At 37.8% G+C, this 18,367-nt stretch overlaps 1 protein-coding gene across 9 annotated transcripts in view; it reads right to left on the bottom strand.

Annotated features, from left to right (window-relative positions):
- CACNB2 (calcium voltage-gated channel auxiliary subunit beta 2) overlaps positions 1 to 18,367 on the bottom strand; it is a 327,268-nt gene that overhangs the window by 39,904 nt on the left and 268,997 nt on the right. For all 9 annotated transcript variants that reach the window (XM_019752070.2, XM_019752073.2, XM_074324835.1 and 6 more), the window contains 2 exons: positions 4,035 to 4,157; positions 2,244 to 2,380 (listed from right to left, as the gene is read on the bottom strand). In XM_019752070.2, coding sequence (XP_019607629.1) covers positions 2,244 to 2,380; positions 4,035 to 4,157 — 260 coding nt within the window. The remainder of the gene's footprint in view (positions 1 to 2,243; positions 2,381 to 4,034; positions 4,158 to 18,367) is intronic.

Below are 18,367 nucleotides of genomic sequence, written 5' to 3'. Positions count from 1 at the left end.
GACTGAAAAAAACCTCTGAAAGCAAGTAAAGATATTTTTACATATTCAGGCAAAAGCTGAGGTAAAGAGGACAAAATGAAATCAAGAAAATGAAGGGAAAATGTGTACAGTTATAGGAAAGGTAACGCAGTTCCCTAGAATAAGTTTTGAGATGTTCTATCCACCAAATGCAGATAATGTGTAGTTCTTTAAGGAACAAACGCAATAACAAACAATATATCTAATATAGTAAATAATAACAGATGGCAATAATAATAATAATAATAATAATGATTTGTTCTGTGCTTCTTGCGCCAGGTCCTGGCTACATGATTTGCTCTACAGCATGGTAGTCTCTCTGAGGGCAGGCGACATCAGATTGGTCGGGTTTTCATCCTGATTCTACCACTGCCCAGTTGTGTGACCTTGGTCAAGTTCCCTAACCTCTCTCAGCCTGTCTCCTCGTCTGTGAAGCGGAGGCTCTAATATGTACCGTTCCCATAGGTTGTTACAAAACTGGGTTGATCCCTAACACGAGACCCTTCACGCCCAGTTGGGAGGCAGAGGAAACTGTGCTTCCTTCATCATTTAGGCAAAAACTTCTCCCTTTCTAAGAACTCCTTTCCAAGTAAGTCTCCTTTCTCAGTTTGTATGAGAAGAAGCAGACAAGGATACACAAGTCTATCCCTGCAAAAGCCCATCCCAAATTTCCTACAATGTCTTCGACAAAACACCATTCCTAAGACATGAACCAAGAAAAGTTTCTATAAGATAATTTTCGTAGATGCATGAAAAATATCCCCATCCCACCATCCAGATTCAAGGAGCACATTAACATAGTAAAGACTGAAAAATTCTAAAACAACTTTGTACTCCCTGGCATTATCCTAAACTTATTTGGCCATGGAACCCTCTTCTTGAGTGATTCAACAGGAAAACTCTGGAAATTGCTGAATTATCCTTAACAAACTAAAATCAAAACAAAACATTCCCCAGCTGAGACAGCCTTAAACTTCAACAAACTGTATACAATACTACCAAACTGATGATAGCAGTGTCTATGCCCCAGGAAAATAAAAATTTTCCATATTATAGGATGTTATTAATCAGTATTAAGGAACCATTGTCAATACAGAGAATAGCAAAATACACAATAAAGCTAACAAAACATGAGAAATACAACGAATAGTATGAACTCATCAATATCCTACAGGTAATCTGTGCCTCTATTTTTTTTTTATGACTAAATGCATCTCATAATCTGAGGGCCCCCCAAAGCCCAGGGATTAATAAAAGTCAAATATGGGATAGAGGTTTAAAAAAAAAGGGAGAAATCCATCTGAACTAAAACAGCCTGGCAGGTATAAAATACTAGTTAGAGAAGACGCATCTTCTATTTTAGTTGTTTGCGGATGCTTGAGAAAAAATTCATGCTAATGCTAAAACATTGCCATTGACAAAGGACTTGCATCATTATATAAACAAATAAAATATAAGTTAAAGAAAATAGAGGCCTACCTATTCACATGAAAGAAAAGTCGTGTCCATATCACTTCCTTTCATGTAAGGGAGAAACATGCCATGTTCTTGGACTTGGCTGCATAGGGTTCAATTTCAAATTCACTCCATGTCTGAGTAACCCTTCTAGTGATTCTTTCAGTGAGGGGCAAACAACCACCAGAGTCCTAGGAAAGGTTATTCAGACCCAGCCTATGATGTAACTCATTTACTCGCTATCTGCAAAGCAGATTTTAATTGGTTTTATACTGAGTTTCCCTTTAAGTGCTTAACAGTAGGGAAAGCTGAAAATTGAGTTTCCCAAGTGAAAGCAAAATTAACAGGCTACCAGGGCTGCTCTGTGCCAATGACGTCTAAGACCCGTCATCTCCAAAATGTCTTCCTGCCATGCCAGGTGGCTATAGACACTGGGGTTAGTCGCCAAGGTTGCTCGGTGGCAGAATATTTTCAGTAAAAGATTAGGACTTCAGAATTCCTTCTGCACCGAAGCCTGAATTGAATACAGTCTATGATCTTAGCTATTTTCATTAATGATAATAATAGATTTGATTTTCTCCCATATCAGATGAAAATGAGATGCTGGGAGGAAGTTTTTCAAATGCAGGATTTGTGATGCTACCCATAACCCTCTCACCAGACCACTTGGTAGCACCTAACAATAAAGATTGTGGAATACAGCAAACAGCAACACACAAATGACGGTGTAGCCCTAATTTTGAGGCAAACACGTGGTCTTTTTCTCCTACCTGGAGTAGAATTTCCCTTGCTTGGCTTTCTGTTCATGCTGTAGCCTCATGTTTTCTAGTTTCACTGGGCTTGGAATGAATCCGATTTCACAGCCTTCTTTAACCAATCGCCCTATCCACCAGTCATTGTTAAATTTCTAAACACAAAATCACATTTGTTAAGATCAGTGCACAGACGTTGAAAGCTTCAAATTATTTTATTATTTTATTTTCTTTTCCATATTAACTCCTTTCAGTGGAGAGAACTATTATGGCAATTTAATTAACTCGGTCACAAACATCACAAGCCTAGGGAAACCCTTAGGTTCGTGGGTTGAGCATGTAAAAGTGAAGTATTTTTGGTTAAGACAAAGAATTGGTTCAGAATTAAGATGAGTCTGAATTCCGTCACAACTGCTGCTGCTGTCACTCTGAGTAGATTCAATGCTCCTCCTTCAAAGATTAACTGTCCCTACTGATAAGAGGCCATTAGGAACTAGAAAGTGTCACGGAGGTCTTCCTCTTACACAATCCAATTAATTAGAAGTATTTTGAGTGAGGGATAAATATTGAAGTCTACGTGAAATATTTTGTCAGAGCAAAAGTTACCTTTGTGCAAAAACAGTTTTATAACTCGCACAGTGCGCTGTTCACAGATGGTTTTTCTACTTCTGTTGATGTTACCAATTTCTGTCTTACAGATGGACTATTTAGCCTCCATCTTTATGATGTGGGTAGGTTTCCCTCAGCTGAATAGTATTTTTCAAGTCTGTTCTTGACATTTCAAAGAAGAATATCCACTCTGCTTTCTGTTTTTGTTTTTTCCTTCCATGATAGAAAGAGATTCCTCTCCAAGAATCAGCTGTCCGGAGGAGGCCCTGAATTAACCTAACTTCCTGCCTTCAAGTCAGAGGCCAGGCAGGCCATCACTTCTAAAAACATTCTCTAGCCTTCCTTCCTCATTAGCATTTCGTATCTCTTTCTAAACGCTCATGAAATTAACTAAATTCTCCAAGCTCTGTTAATTGGCAGTCATCGCTTTCTTTGCTTACAGTTTTTAGCAGCAAGCAGTTAAATTTATGTATGCTTCCTAGGACATCTCATCCCCCAGACTCCAAGTGTAAATTCCCATAGGTCTAACTAAGGTAACCTTATGTTCATACACTGAGAACCTCGTGCAGGGGGATTTCTGGCCATCTAATAAAGTGTTCTGCACAGCAGGCATTTGATAAATGTTGCCCAAAATAAATCTTAATTTAGGGCGAATTTTTCCAATTGACAGATTTGAGTCACTGTTAACAGAAAGGCGGTAACTTTTGGCATGGAGGAAAAAGGATTTTCTTGCTCTCTGTTTCTTGCCTTCTTGGCTCCAACCTATCATTGAAGGAAGATAAGAGCACGAGGGGCCTGAGTTTAGATACGGTCAGCAGGGAGGAGACGTCATGAATGCTAGATATTATTACTAAACCCTCCCCAGATGGTGAAACTTCAAACATGAGGGGAAAACAATACAAAGTCAAGATTAAAATTTAAAATTAAAAGTACAAGTTACGCGTCAAAAAGGATCATCTCCAATAGTTGCCAATTTCTGGGTCACAGAGCCCAGGGGAGCTATTGCAAGAGGCCTGTGACATCTTTCTTCTTTAAAAACGTTATTTATATTTATATTATAAAAGGTGGAGAGGCACCGACTTCATGCATACATTCTACAATGGCAGATCTGTACAATGCTATTTCACAGCAATACGAAATAAGAAATGCTGTTTCAAGGTAGAAAATCATGAACACAGAAATTCAAATTATTTTCCTTACTTCCTTAACATGCAGAAAATCTTTTGCTTCAAATGAGATGGCCATGCCAGGGACTGGAACGTCATCTTCATGGGCAGCACTGTAGCTGACATTTGTTCGAACTGCAAATGCAACAGGCTTTGACTAAAGATGGGAAAGGAAAGGAGAAGAAAAAAAAAACACGTAAGAAACAAGTGTTCCCTCTTTCTCCCCCGAAATACAAACATACACTGAATAACTGCTGTGATCATTGTTTTTTTCTACCTTGGTTCCTTATCACAAAACAACTTACTAGTATTCACAACACACATCATCTTCGCGCTCTCAGCTACACACCACCCATTTCCAAACTAGAAAAAGGCCATGGTTGTCTTTTGGAAAGCACTACAAGTAATGAAAGTGAGGACGAACTATTGAAATGTCTGTTTACAGCATCACAGTTTGTAGCAACTGGAAATCAGGAAACACACACAAATAAAATGTCCACTTGGTTTCAGTGAAAAAAAAAAAAATTAGTAACCAACTCCCAAACCCAAACATGTACTTTAATGAATACTTAATGACATACTTCCAAAAGTTACAATGTTTGGGATGAAAAAAGAACCACAGAATATATCTTATTCATGGCTGCTGGGAATTATGAAAGTAATGACCTTTTATTCTATCATTTTTCCTCTTGTTCACTCAGCCACTACAGATGATAACATTAATTAGCTATCCTTCATTATTTGACCTTTTGCTAATTTACAGATTTGGCAAAGTGTTTGCCCTCTCTCCAGGCAATACTTGTTTATCCACAAGCTAAAAATAAATAAAATAAATAAGCTTAGAAACAGTGGAAAGAGATTTTGTTCTAACTGGCATTGTGTTTCCTTCATATTTTGGCAAGTGGATTTCTTCTAAGCAGTTTTCCCTACTCAACAAACTTGTCTGGGAGGACAAGGGAGAATTAGAATAGAGAACACATCTTCATTTCCAAATATTCCACAATTTAATCCATTCTACCTGACTGTTATCTGGGATGAGGGCTGAGCTAAAAGCCATGAAGTCAATCAGACCCACCCATACTATGCAGACTGGGAAAGGAGAACTAAGTTCTGGAAAGGGGCACAGTAGACGTGAAATGGTCTTAAATACCTGAAATCCAATTCTTGGTATCCATTATGATTTTTAATGATATAAGAAGTGCTGTTCCTCATATGGAAATATGGACTTAAAAAAAAAGTTACCTGTAGTTCTACCGCTGAAACACAAGCCTTGATACTACAATGCTGTTTCCATTTGTTCTTGAAAGTTTTTTTAAATGTATAGATTGTTCCAACAGCTACAATCATACTTAATTTTTATCTAGTTTTTAAAGCAATACAGCATTTTTCATGTGATATACTTTTTTAATCTACCATTTAAAGAAATTACCTTACCCATTCACTCTTTTTTGACATTTAGGTTTACAATTTTTTTCCCACTGTGATAAGTAGTCTGCTTTGAAAAATCATTGTAATACAGCCTCTTTCTATTTAGAATTCTTTCCTTGGGATAGATTCCCAGAGGCAGCATGAGTAAGCCATGAGTTATCAAGACCTTTTCAAAATATATTCCAAACTACTGTCCAAACGGGCTGCACTATTTTAAACTGCAACCAGAAGTATATGATGGTGTTCTTTTCTCTAATATGTCGTCTTAATCAGATTCCATTTTACTGCTAGAAATAGGATTTTCCTGAGTAGATCCATCCATTATTTATGAGAGTTCTGATCACAAAATTATAGATACAAAATATTTTTTATGCTAGCATAATCTTTCATTTCTCTCAGGGTCTTTTATTTCTTGTAGGATACAGAGTTTAAGTATATGTCTTTTTTCCATCACTGGAAGACATACATTTTAAATGTACAACTCTACAGAGGAACCCATGGAAAACCTCGTATCTTTTATGCAGTGATCAACTTTTCAAACAGTGGAGTGGCAGGAAGAGGGCACACTGAAAGAAAAACAAAACAGAAGAAAATAAAGAAAAGGGCAGTGAAAGTAAGCATATCATAACAGGAGCCACAGACAGCAATTTTATGTTCTTAGATTAAGACATCAGTTTGGGATGTGCCCTCTCCCTGGCTCACTTCCTATAACCAAATCAGTTCCATTCCAGTGGGCTCAAGAACAGGGTTTTTTTTGTGTGTTTTTTTAACATTTTTTTATTAGTTTCAGGTGCACAAAACAATGTAATAGTTAGACATTTATCATTTATATCCCTCACACAGTGACAACTCCCCTCCCTCCATCCACTACCCCTCTGACATCTCACACAAACATTACATTTCCACTGTCTCTGTTCCTAATGCTGTACTCCGCTTCTTGTGTGTGTGTGTGTGTGTGTGTATGTATATGTATATATATACATATATATATATATATATATATATATATATATATATATATACACACATATATATATAAAATTATAGTTGACATTCATTATTGAAGAACAGGGGGGTTTGAATGGACTTGTATTTGAATGGTATTCTGCCACTGACTAGTGAGTGGCCTGGGCAAATTTCTTACTCTGACTAAGCATGTTTCCTCATGGCTAAAATGAGAATAATCACACGAATGTGGCAGAATTGTTATGAGATTACAGAAAACGCAGGTCACAAGGCGAGGCTAGTGTTTGGTATAGAGAGTGAGCGCAATAAATGGGCACTTGCTATACATCAAAAATAAATGCTATACATAAATAAATGTTTCCCCATATTCCCTCATCTATTAAGGCCTAGCACAAATGATTTCCTCTGCGAACTTCCACTGTGACCTTCCTCATGCCAAACAAGTTACCCCAGTTTAATACCTGCCATGTGACACATGCTAACTATAATATAAACATATTCAAGGTATTTTTCTCCATCATGGATTCTTTCTTGTTTTCTAGGATATGAGAATATGACAAAGTTTTCCCATATTCATTTCACTTACAGTGTCCTATCTCTTTATTTAAACTGCCTTATCTCTTAGTAATTCTGATTTTCTTTGATTGTCCTCAGATACAGAGGCTTTCTTTTTCCAACCAACTTGAAGTCCTGAAGGTACATCTTTACGGAATCTTTGAATTTTCATCCAATGTAACCATATTTTATCAAACGTATCTACCTGAAGTGGGCATCTGTATTTTGGGCCTACTTGCAGTGTAGTCCTGGGCCTGACAGGACTTTTCCTCGCATCCGTCAGATCTTTTCTCTCTGTCTGGAAGCCTGCCATCTTGTTATGGTTTCCAGCAGCACTTCTGTTATCAGGTCCCTGGGACATGGTTCACACATCCCCACTTTCACGCCCATGTCCATAACAACAAATTGTGACTCACTGATTCTCAAGGCTTTTATGTCTTGAGGCCAGTGGCCACATATTCTCTATTTTTCACCCCCTATGGTAAAGCAAAATCCTGAGAAGAATGAACTAACAGCAGCCCAGAAACTATGGCTGTACAGAGGTATTATGGGACAGGACAGAGTGTACTGTGGTGACAGACTGAGCTCTAAGACACGCTGGGAGGCAAGAGGTGTTCTGAGCCTTGAGGGAAGCAAAGCTGGTCCAGGCCCAAGCACCAAAAGTAATCGTGAAGTCTGAGGGGTGGATTCTATCCCAGGTTGTAGGTTCTCCTGCAAGTAGTCCTTTGCTCACCCTCTAAGTTCAGGGCCTCCCCGATTTGTCTGAAAGGCTTGGTCATAGCTGGAGGGGAAGAAAGATAGGAAGCACAAATATAAAGATGGCCACCAGCCTTACGTAGGGTCCTATCATGACTGACTATTGTGGGAGCGTACTGCAATCCAAATCCAGACTTAGACAGATTTATCCTACTCTACAGAATCATTAGGATACTAAGTTGATTAGGAGACCATATGATTCTTAATTCCAGTTTCTTTTTGCCCCTGTAATGTCAGGCCAGTGCCAAAGTCTGCATTGGCTTTGGCTGTCTCCTTCTAGCTGGATTCCTGGCTAATGTGTTTTGTGGCTAAGGAGGGCCAGGCACATTCTGTTTTACCAGTCTTTGCTTCTCACTCTCCTGTGCCAAGGTAAAAGTGACTGACCGATTCCTTTGCCTTTTTTGGTACCTCACATCCAGCATCTGCTACCGAGCATAAGGGCGGTGGGTAAACCACTCATGTTGGATCGCTCCCCTTTCCTTGGCACACAGAATTACAAATTTGCCCCACGTTAGCTTGTGGACTAAACCTGCCTAGATTCTCAGAATAAATCAGTAAGTACCAATTTATAGAAGACTAGCATCTCATTATCCAGACAGTACTGCCAAAGCACTTTACAAACATCATGGCTGTCGTTTCACCACAGAATCTTTCGTCTGTTTTCAATTAGTATTTCTGAAGAAGGGAATGAGTGAGTGATGTAAAGAAACAGATGTAAAGAAACTCTATTCTCCTCCTCCAGGTCCTTCTTCATCTTCTACACAACACAACTTACAAAAGTTACCATTTTGGGACGTCCACAAGGTGCCAAGCAGCGTGCTGTGTATTATGCATAGACTGTTGCATTTAATTCCAACAACAACTCTTTTTCCTAGATGCAGAAACTGAGGCACAGAAAAGTTCTCCAGGGCCATAAGTAACGGAGATGGTACTCAAACCCACCATCTCACTCCAAAGCCTGAGTTCTCTCTACTGTACTAGACGGCCTTTCATTCCAAGGGGTATATTGATGGCAATGGTAGAGCATTCAGATGTTTTTGTGAAATTTTAAATATTTGAAAGTTACATTTCACAAAATGCTCACAAACTGGTTGGTACAGAAGAAGGTGAAAAAAAATAGGCCTGAGTGTGCTCTGTAGCCTCCTCTTTTTTGTATAAATATAAAAATAAATATAATTTGCCCCCTCTTTTTTATATAAAACACTATATGAGCAGAGCTTTATATGTTAGGACTATGGGTCTTCATTATAAAGGTCATGCATTTCTGTGTCCTTACACTTAAATCTATGGTCCAATAAGTCAATAACAATGTCAAATCATGATTTTTGTTTATTTGGATATGACTTTTCTTTTTTCACATCTCTTAATAAAATTTTGCAAGTTTATTATTTTTGGGATGATTCCTTTTCTGTGTCCCTCTCCTGTACCAGCTGCTGCTGTAGCAGCTCTGTGCAGTATCACTAAGGTCTTTGGCCTTGACTGTGGTTGCTCAGGGAGTTTTACACAGTTAAGAGCTCTTAGTGTGGATTTCTTTTGATGGATGATTGCACTTAGTTATCAGTACAGTAGAATGCTGCTGAAGCTCCATCCCCTTGGTTTCACCACCTCCTTCTAGCACCACTACAGCACATCCTAAAAATCCAGAAGGATGGCCGAGCAACAACCATGCAACCCTCCCCAAGCTTCTTCCTCTTAGATGTTTCTGCTCTAACTCATGTCCTCTAAGCCTTACCATAACATCCTTCACCACGCTGTCAGAAATGCTTTACTCTGCTTACAGAGAGAGAAGGCTGGGTCCTGCCACTAAGATATATATATATATGGGAGCCAATCTGGCAGGTCCAGGAAGATATCTGTGGATAGTTCTGAGGCCACAGGACTTGCTTTTTCTCACAACCAAAGGATGCTCCATCAGCACCAGAGAGGCCAGGCCTACGGAAGCTACCGGGCTCCTGTCAGAGATACGTTTGAGGTGTATAGCAGGTGCAAATTTTATTGCCTCACAACCTTCTAGAATCACTAGACTGAAGGCATCAGAAAAGGATTATTGTAAGGAGATAATTGACTTAAAAAATATCTTTGGATCCAGCAATTCCACTTCTGGGAACATATCCAAAGGAAATGAAAACACTATGTCGAGGAGATATCTGCCCAACCCTCCCATGTTCATTGTAGCACTATTCACAATAGCCAAGACATGGGAACAACCTAAGTGTCCATCAACAGATGAATGGATAAAGAATTTGTGGTCACAATGGAATATTACTCAGCCATAAAGAAAGAAGGAAATCTTGTCACTTGCGACAACATGGATGGACCTTGAGGACATTATGTTAACTGAGATAAGTCAGACAGAGAAAGACAAATCCTGCATGATCTCATTTATATGTGGAATCTCAAAAACAAAACAAAAACTCATTGGTCATGAAGTAGAATAAAACAGATTATTAGAAATTCATCGTACTATTTCTAGTTTTCTTCCTAAACAACTTAGTGAGTTAATAGTGAACCTAGTCATTTTAACAGATACAACAAAATGTTCATCTTCAGTTTATTAAAATGTGTTAGTGATAAAATACCTACTGGTGAAGAACAAAATGAAATTTATTCAAAGAAGAATAAAAATAAACTTCTGATCATGATTATTCTGAAACCATCAATAGCTAGTAACATAAAAGGAAAATCCATAGTTTGTCTTAACACCTACAATGGATTTGTCTTAAATATTAAATAGTCTTAAATAGTTAAATATTAACTATTCCCAACTTACAATTTTTAAAAAGAAATTTAAAGAAAAATATGACCCAGATACCTATTATAAGAGATTACAGAAAAGAGAGCTTAAAAATCTAATCAGTTTTTCAAATCCAGTTTCTTGTGGAACATAATAATTTCTTGTAAAACATGCTATGCTCTTCTATTTTAAATGAATCCAGTGGGAGTATAGCCATTGAACCTTATGTAGAAACTAACCAGGGATCCAAGAGCTGGTGATGTACTTTCAGGAACCAGATCACGGCTATCTGCTTTATTACATACTAATACTTTGCCTTCTCTGAATATAATTTCTCAGTATCATTTCTCTACTTTCAGTGATCATCAAAAATCCTTCTAATATAGGATGAAGATCTTCAATTTTATTTCATTCCTTATATATAGGGAAAAGATTTGACAATATGTTGTGAAAAATCTTGCTTTGAGTCTTGCCAATCACTGAACTTAAAAAATAAAATAAAATCTTTGCTTAATTTATTATAAACTACCAAGAGTAGTCTAAGAATTCTTTAGTAGCAAAACATATCGAACCATAGTGATAAAAAGAACGTAACAACTGATTATGTATCCTGACAACTGAACACTGAATCAGACAGAATAAGCAAATAATCACGGATTAGTCACAAGATAAATTTATATATGCAGTTCACTCATTTGAGAAATTCAGATTTCTTCTCCAGAGTTGATTCATTTAATGAATATTTATTAAGGACACACTATCTCAAGTTCCTTTCCTCACATAGCTTAACTTATATTCTAGTAGAGGAGATAGCATAAATAAGATAATTTCAAATAATGAATAAAGTAAAACAAAATTATGTGAGTAGAGAGTAACCAGGGGAGGAAAACGGACAGGCAACATGAAATGGGGTGGTTAGAGCAAGATGCTTTTGAGTTTTCAATGATGGATCTATCCATCCATCAGTCATCCATCCATCCATCCATCATTTATGTGTCAGGCACTTCTGGACAGTTGGGATACATCAGTAAATACGATTCCCTGCCCTCTAGGAGCTTATATTCTAGAGGGGAGATAGACTATGAATAATAGAGATCATAAACAAAGTATATAACTTGTTAGAAGGCAAAAAATCCTGTAGAAAAAGAAAAATCAAAACAAGGTAAGGGAAGGCAGGGTGCAAGGTGACACGGCAGGTACAGTTTTAAATGGGAGTACATGTAGCCTGCATCGCGGAGGTGACATGTGAACAAAACCATAAAGGAGGTAAGGGAATGCAGATATCTGAACTGTGGACAGAGAGAACAACCAGTTCTCTCTGCAGAGGCCCTACCTTGGGGACTGGCCAGACGTGTCAGAAGAAGATAATGAGGTCAGAAAGGCCAAGTGGAGTGAACCAGGGAAAAGAACGAAAAATGAGGTCAGGCCTTTCAGGTCATGTATGGCTTTGCAGGACATAGACAAGACTTTCAGCTTTTATTCTATGAGATGAGAAGTCATTGAAGGATTTTCAGTAGAGAAGTGATGGGGTCTGGCCTGTTAAAAGGACTATGGTGGCTTTTGAACTGAAGGGAAACTTTGGGCACTTTGGGGTGGAAACAGAGAAATTGATTGGAAACTAGCACAATAATCCAGGTGGAGATGATGGTAGTTAAATCAGAGTGGCAGCAATGGACATAGTTAAAAATGGTCCAATTCTGGGTACATTTTCAAAGTCGCGTCAACAGACTTTACTGATAGATTTGAAACAGTGTGAAACAGAATCACCAATGATGACAAATGGTTGGGGCCTAAGGAAATTAGAGGGATGCAATACCTACCAAGTGATATGGAGAAGGCTCCTGGAGGCTGGGAGGCCAAAATCAGGAGCTTGTTTTGAACTTGTAAAATTTGAGATTGTATGAAACATCCAAGTAGGGTTTGGAAGATTGCCCCAGGTCTGAAAGTTTGGGAGAAAGATCTGAGCTAAAGATATAAGGTTGTGAATGTTGGACATATTGATGGCATTTAAAGCCATGAGTCTGGAAGGGCTTGCCAAGGCAATGAACACATGTGGGGGCACTGCAACTACAAAAGGGGTTCAGGGAGGTCGACAGTGAAGGAGAAGGACCAGTCAGTCTGTGGATTCCAGAAAGAAAGTTCTCCAAAGGGCAGCAAGTGATCAACTGTGTCAAAGAAGGAGAGCAGTTGGATACAACAAGGACAGACAGTTCTCTAAGGAATTTTGCTACAAAGGGGAGAAAGAAATGGGGTGATAGGTGGCAGGAAAAGTGGGGCAAGATTTTTTCTTTTAAAGTAGGAGAAATAACAATTTGTGTCCAGGCTGATGGAATGATCCAGTAGAGAGGAAAAAAAGGTGATGTTATATAATTAAGAGGACAAAATTACCAGAGCAATAAATGTCCTTGCTTAGGCAGCAGCAGATGCGAGAACCAGGGCTGAAGTAAAGGACGTAGCCTTAGAGGCAGGGGTTTCATTTCTGGAAACAGACAGGGAGGCAGCATGTACAATGACAGATGCTGGCTGCTGAGGTGATGGAATGTCACCTTCTAATTGTTTCAGTTTCTCAGTGGAATAGGAAGAGGGGAGTAAAGACAGAGAAGAAGATATGAGAGGTTCCCAAAGAGAGGAGAGGATGTAATATAGTCATTTAAGACGATTAAATGGACTAGGGAATTACGGTGGGGTTGCCTGGAAGTATTAAAGACCCACTTGAGACTCAAGGTCATGGACTTACAGTAATCTAGCTATGCCATGCGAGAATATAACAAGCATCATTACACAGGTAATAGAGTTAAAAGCATAATCCTGCACCAAAATACTATGGCTTTAAAAATTACACTTTCCCAGCTTGCTTTGAATTTTCTACAGCAATTTCCCAGAAGAATATATTAAAGTATGTATACATACATTCTGTATATATTTGGGAGAATTTTTTACCTACTTCCTTAATCTCTCACATGAGGTTCTAACCCTTTTCAAGTGAGTGATTATACTCCTATTTATTTTTCATCCCAGCCTCCATGCATTTACCATAGTGCTGATTATATATTAATAACTGTTAGAGGACTCAATTAAAGATCAATTCTTTTCTGTTAAAAGACTCATTTATCAAGTGCTTATTCAATGCCTACTCGAAGGAAGGTTCTGTTACCATAGCTCCAGGGCCTGCAAAAACCAAATGGCTAAATCAATATGGAAGCAAGGTTGATCTGATCAGGATTGTTTTGTATGATTAATATGCATGTATGTAAGTGTAAGTGTACATATATATGTATATATACATATATAAATATTACTAAATTTAAAATAGCTATATTAAGAATTAAGCAAAGAAGTACACATTTAAGACAAAATTTGAAATCTTATCACCCTAAAGCCACTGAGATGACTAACAAGCACAATATAAAGTTGTATGCGAAGCAAAAATATATGGCATATCTATTTTTCCTTTTGTAATAGATGATTAAAAAGTAGGTAAGCTGCCCCAAAGGTGTTTGGGGAGTGAATAATAGTAATCCTTAAAATACTATCCATACCTTAAAAAGGCATAATTGAAATAAAAAATAAAGGCAACATTTATAAGTGCTGAAGTCAAGGTAGTGCTCAAAGGTACAGAATTAACATGTCAGGTGAAACAAGATTAGAATAATAATGACATAAAGATCTATGGCTCTGTCTAGAGATAAACATAGCACAACCCTTTCCTTCTGCTTATCAGAGAACTGATCACTGTGGAGCTGAGGTCTTCAGGTATGTAAAGGATTAATCACCAGTCACCAGGAAAAACAAACATCCATGGAGAAATTTATCCAATAAGAAATCCCATAGGAAGAAGAGACTGACAGGCAATTTTAGTGAAGTCCACTGTCATTTAGTATCAGTAAAGCATTCTCCTGCAATAAGAGAGTACTAGCTTCTTTTCCCCAGTGGAGCTGTCTCTCCCTAGAGCAGCATCTTCAAAAGGCATCCAGCGCAACTCCTCCAGGGGAAAAAAAAAACCAATACTTGGAGCAAATGCTCGATTTTATTTATTTGGGGTTGTGAAAGGTCCATCTCCCTGCCTTAGATGAAATGTGAAGTAATTTTCAGTTAGGCCAGCGTTTGATAACAGTATTTCTCAAGTTACTTAGAAGCTAATGATATAATTTGGGAGCAAGTAATTTTTACTTTAGGCTTGTTGTAAAAAGTAAACAAACAAACAATCCCCCCCCCCGTCAAATTTGTTTATTTTTTAATTGTTGTTATGGACTGAATATTTGATTAAATGAGGTCATAAGGGCACAGCCGTAAACCAACGGGATTGGTACCCTTATAAGAGCAAGAGGAGACACCAGAGTTTTCTCTCTCTCCGGGCACACACAGAATAAAGAGTATGTGAGGACACAGTGAGAAGGGGGTCATCTGCAAGCCAAGGAGAGAGGCTTTGCCGGAAACCAAACATGACAGACTGTCATCGGAGACTTCCCAGCCTCCAGAGCTGTGAGAAAATCAATTTCTGTTATTTAAGCCATGCGACCTATCGTATTTTGTGATGGCAGCCCAAGCAGACTAAAAAGTTGCCTGAACCAAATCAATATGATGGCTTCTATTTCTCATAAAAAACACAACTTTAATCTACATCATTTTTATATCAAAGTCATTCATAACCAGAGATAGTTTTATCAGAAATTCCTGTATACTCCTCAAAGTAAATTAGGAAAATGTCAAGTCAACAAAACTTCTCTCCATTTTTTTTTCCAACACACATTTACTTAGCATCTACTCTGTTTAAAATTCAGCACAGCACCATTCAAAGGCCAGAATGGGGCAGGATACAGGGATTGCTTCCTTAAGCCCACTAAGACCCTAGTCAGAGAACTTGTGCCTACATCAGACCAAAAAACTTGAGCAAAGGCAGTTGAAAAGTTTGGATTCCTTTGTGGCTGGGTTCAAACATACCTGTTCAGTCTTTTCTGCTATTGGTTGGTGACACTTTTTGTGTAGTTGATGCTCACAACTCCTGAATAACAATCTTACATTTCCTCTGTTTCTCTTTGCTTATCTGTTATACCTCACTCAGCCATCCTATTTCTCAGTTGCTTTTCTCTAAAGTACACCATTTCTATTTTTCTTAAAGTGAAAAAATTCAAAAACAAAATAAGAAGCATGGTGACACAGGGCCCTCTCAACAGAGACCAGTGGCATCATTCCTTGAAGGGACTCAATTGATGAAGTATGGGCCCAAAACCTCCAGAACCTCTGACGTGACTGGTTTTATATGTCACCATCAAGGTGTACTCTGTAATTTTATTCCATGACAAGGGCAGGAATGAAAAAATTAAGAGGAATCAATAGTGATATCCTTTCTACACCACTGCTTTGCATTTAAACTGTTATACAAATGTCTATTCTGTACTCATTTAGAAAATTATACACTACAAAGATTTTCTGACGCAGTATTCTAAACAAATGCAAGGAAAGCTTTTATAAAGTACAGCTTGACAAACATGGGGAGACACATTATATTTTGTTTTAATTCCGTAATCTCCACTTTCTTCTCCACTCCAGCTGCTGCAGTTTTAGCTACGTCCACACAGTTCTACTGATCAAAAGTAATGCATGTTTGTCTGTGTTTATTCTGTTACTGTTTATTTCACTCTGAGTACTTTGTTTTTCTTCAACAGAAAAAATGGAGCAGAGCATTTCCAGGACCAAAACCAAATGTTTTGGCAGGAACTAAATTAGTACAGAGAGCTGGAGGTGGCAAGTTTGAACATGAGACCTCTCTGATTGTTTACTCTCTAGAAACTTTAAAAACCTTTGTTGCTACTACCCTTATTTCAGTGTTGCACGACTTTGTAATGGACTGCCGCTATGCCTGTGATGGCACAACAAGGTCCAAAGGGGTAGATGCTCACGGAAGGCAGAAAACAGTTTCATGTATAAAAATTTTTCTAGTAATGACAAATGCTAAACACTTACTGGGATGTATTTTTAGATGCAAGGTTTTCATTTGAATGCCTACAATTAAACTATGACAAAAACTGTGTTAAAAGATAACCTGATGCATATTCAAATTTTCAAGATTTTATCTGGGCCAACATTGGTTCAAATAAGGCAGCATCAAACCAAAAGTGGTTAGGAGCACTCTGCCAACAGAAGCTACAGGAAAGGCTTTTATAGAGAAGACGTTGAAGCAAAGCGAGGAAATTATTTGATTGGCTACAGCTTAAGTAGTTGCCTTTTTTGGAAAAGCCTAGTTGGCTGTTTGTGATTGGTGGTTTTTAAAATTTGTTTCCTGGGATATGAGTGCATTTATAGGAATTGACTCTGGCTTAGGATTTGGTCTGCTTACATAGGTTACCAAGGTATTATGGCCACCGCAGTTTAATGGCCTCCTTTTTAAATTACTTTAACACCTATAATTACTCTAAAGGTCTTTACTAAATGTATCTTAAATATCTACTCAAGACATCTTCAGTCAAGTCAGGGGACATTTCCAACCTCCCTGTGGCCTTCTGTGAGTCAAGGTTTTAGAGAAAGTAATTGGCTATTGAGTGTGAATGTAAGAAGTACCAACTTGACTTACTTGGGCATATCTGTGACAATAGAAAGATATTGACTTAGCCTGGTAAACAGACATATTTTTTTAAATATTATTAGACTGTCATAATTAATACTTGCCTTAATTTACTGAGTAATTACTATACAGAAACCATTGTGCTTAAACATATTTCGTTAGTCTCCATAAAAACATATATAGTCATGTGTCTAGTAAGTGCGGATCTGGACTTCAAAGACAGGTCTTTTGTGACTACAAAAGCACACGTTTTCTTGTAGCCACTGTACTGTCATCAAGAAAGACCATAGGCTCTTTCGTAACACTTTCATTTTCATTTATCTTTAAACAGTTCCTAACTTTTCCAAAATTCCTATTACATGTCATAATATCCCATGGAAATACTGCAAGGTTTACTTATTTCATAACTTCTCATAAAATTTTACTAATTCATATTTATAACTCTTCAAATAATTTAAATTCACTGTTTCTTCACTGTAGCTTTTACATTTGTTCCTTTTCTATTTCCCAGTTGAAATTCTTACAAAAGATACACCCAACTGAATTTTCCCTTTAAAAAATTGAACTACAAAAGTAAAACATTTTGAAAGTGCAGTAAACAAAATCCAAAAAAAGGAAATGTCATCCATAACTCCATTGTCTAGCTAACATTTTAGAGATTATACACATACTTTTTAAAAAACAAAAATAACATCATAACAAACATAAAATTTTGTAATCCGTTTATTTCATTTAAAAAGCTGTTGTCTTTCCAAATCATTTTTATTAGCTGACCATATCTGTAACCACTAAATAAATAATATGTCTTATTTAACAAATTAGATAACCTCTCAGTTCCCTAGAAAGGAAAAGCCAAGGCAAAGTGCTTATATAGGAGTATAATTCCAGGAAACAGAAGTGAGGGATAAAAGTAAAAGAAAGGAAAGAAAGAAACAATGTGAGGACCCATCACTAACTTGGCTGCTACTAGGTATGATTGGTTGTTAATCCTCTGGACTGTCCTCTGAGAAACCACATAAACCAGGTCTTGGGACAGTCTGGCAGGAGGAGGGTATTACTGAACCACTTCAATCACCCACTGGTCAAAGGTGTGACTTGTCTATGTTTCTGGGTACTCAACCTGATGAGCCGGGTCCTACACCGGAACACCTCTCCGTCAACAGGGATGACCTGAGTGGGGAGTGAAGTGAACACAAGGTGAGGTGCAGAAAGCACCCATGCAGATGGACTGCCACAGAGATGGGTGGAACAAGAGGCAAGTGAGGCTGAGAAAACTCACAGGGTGCATAAGAGGTGCCGACACTATTCTTAGATTTTGTTTTTCTTGCTATTTTAAAAAACATTCTCTTAATTCAGGCTGCTATAA

This window comes from Rhinolophus sinicus, linkage group LG02 (genome assembly GCF_036562045.2).
Source record: "Rhinolophus sinicus isolate RSC01 linkage group LG02, ASM3656204v1, whole genome shotgun sequence".
Taxonomy (NCBI): Eukaryota; Metazoa; Chordata; class Mammalia; order Chiroptera; family Rhinolophidae; genus Rhinolophus; species Rhinolophus sinicus.
Note: the sequence above shows the minus strand (reverse complement) of the source record. Positions and strands in the feature narration are given on the sequence as shown.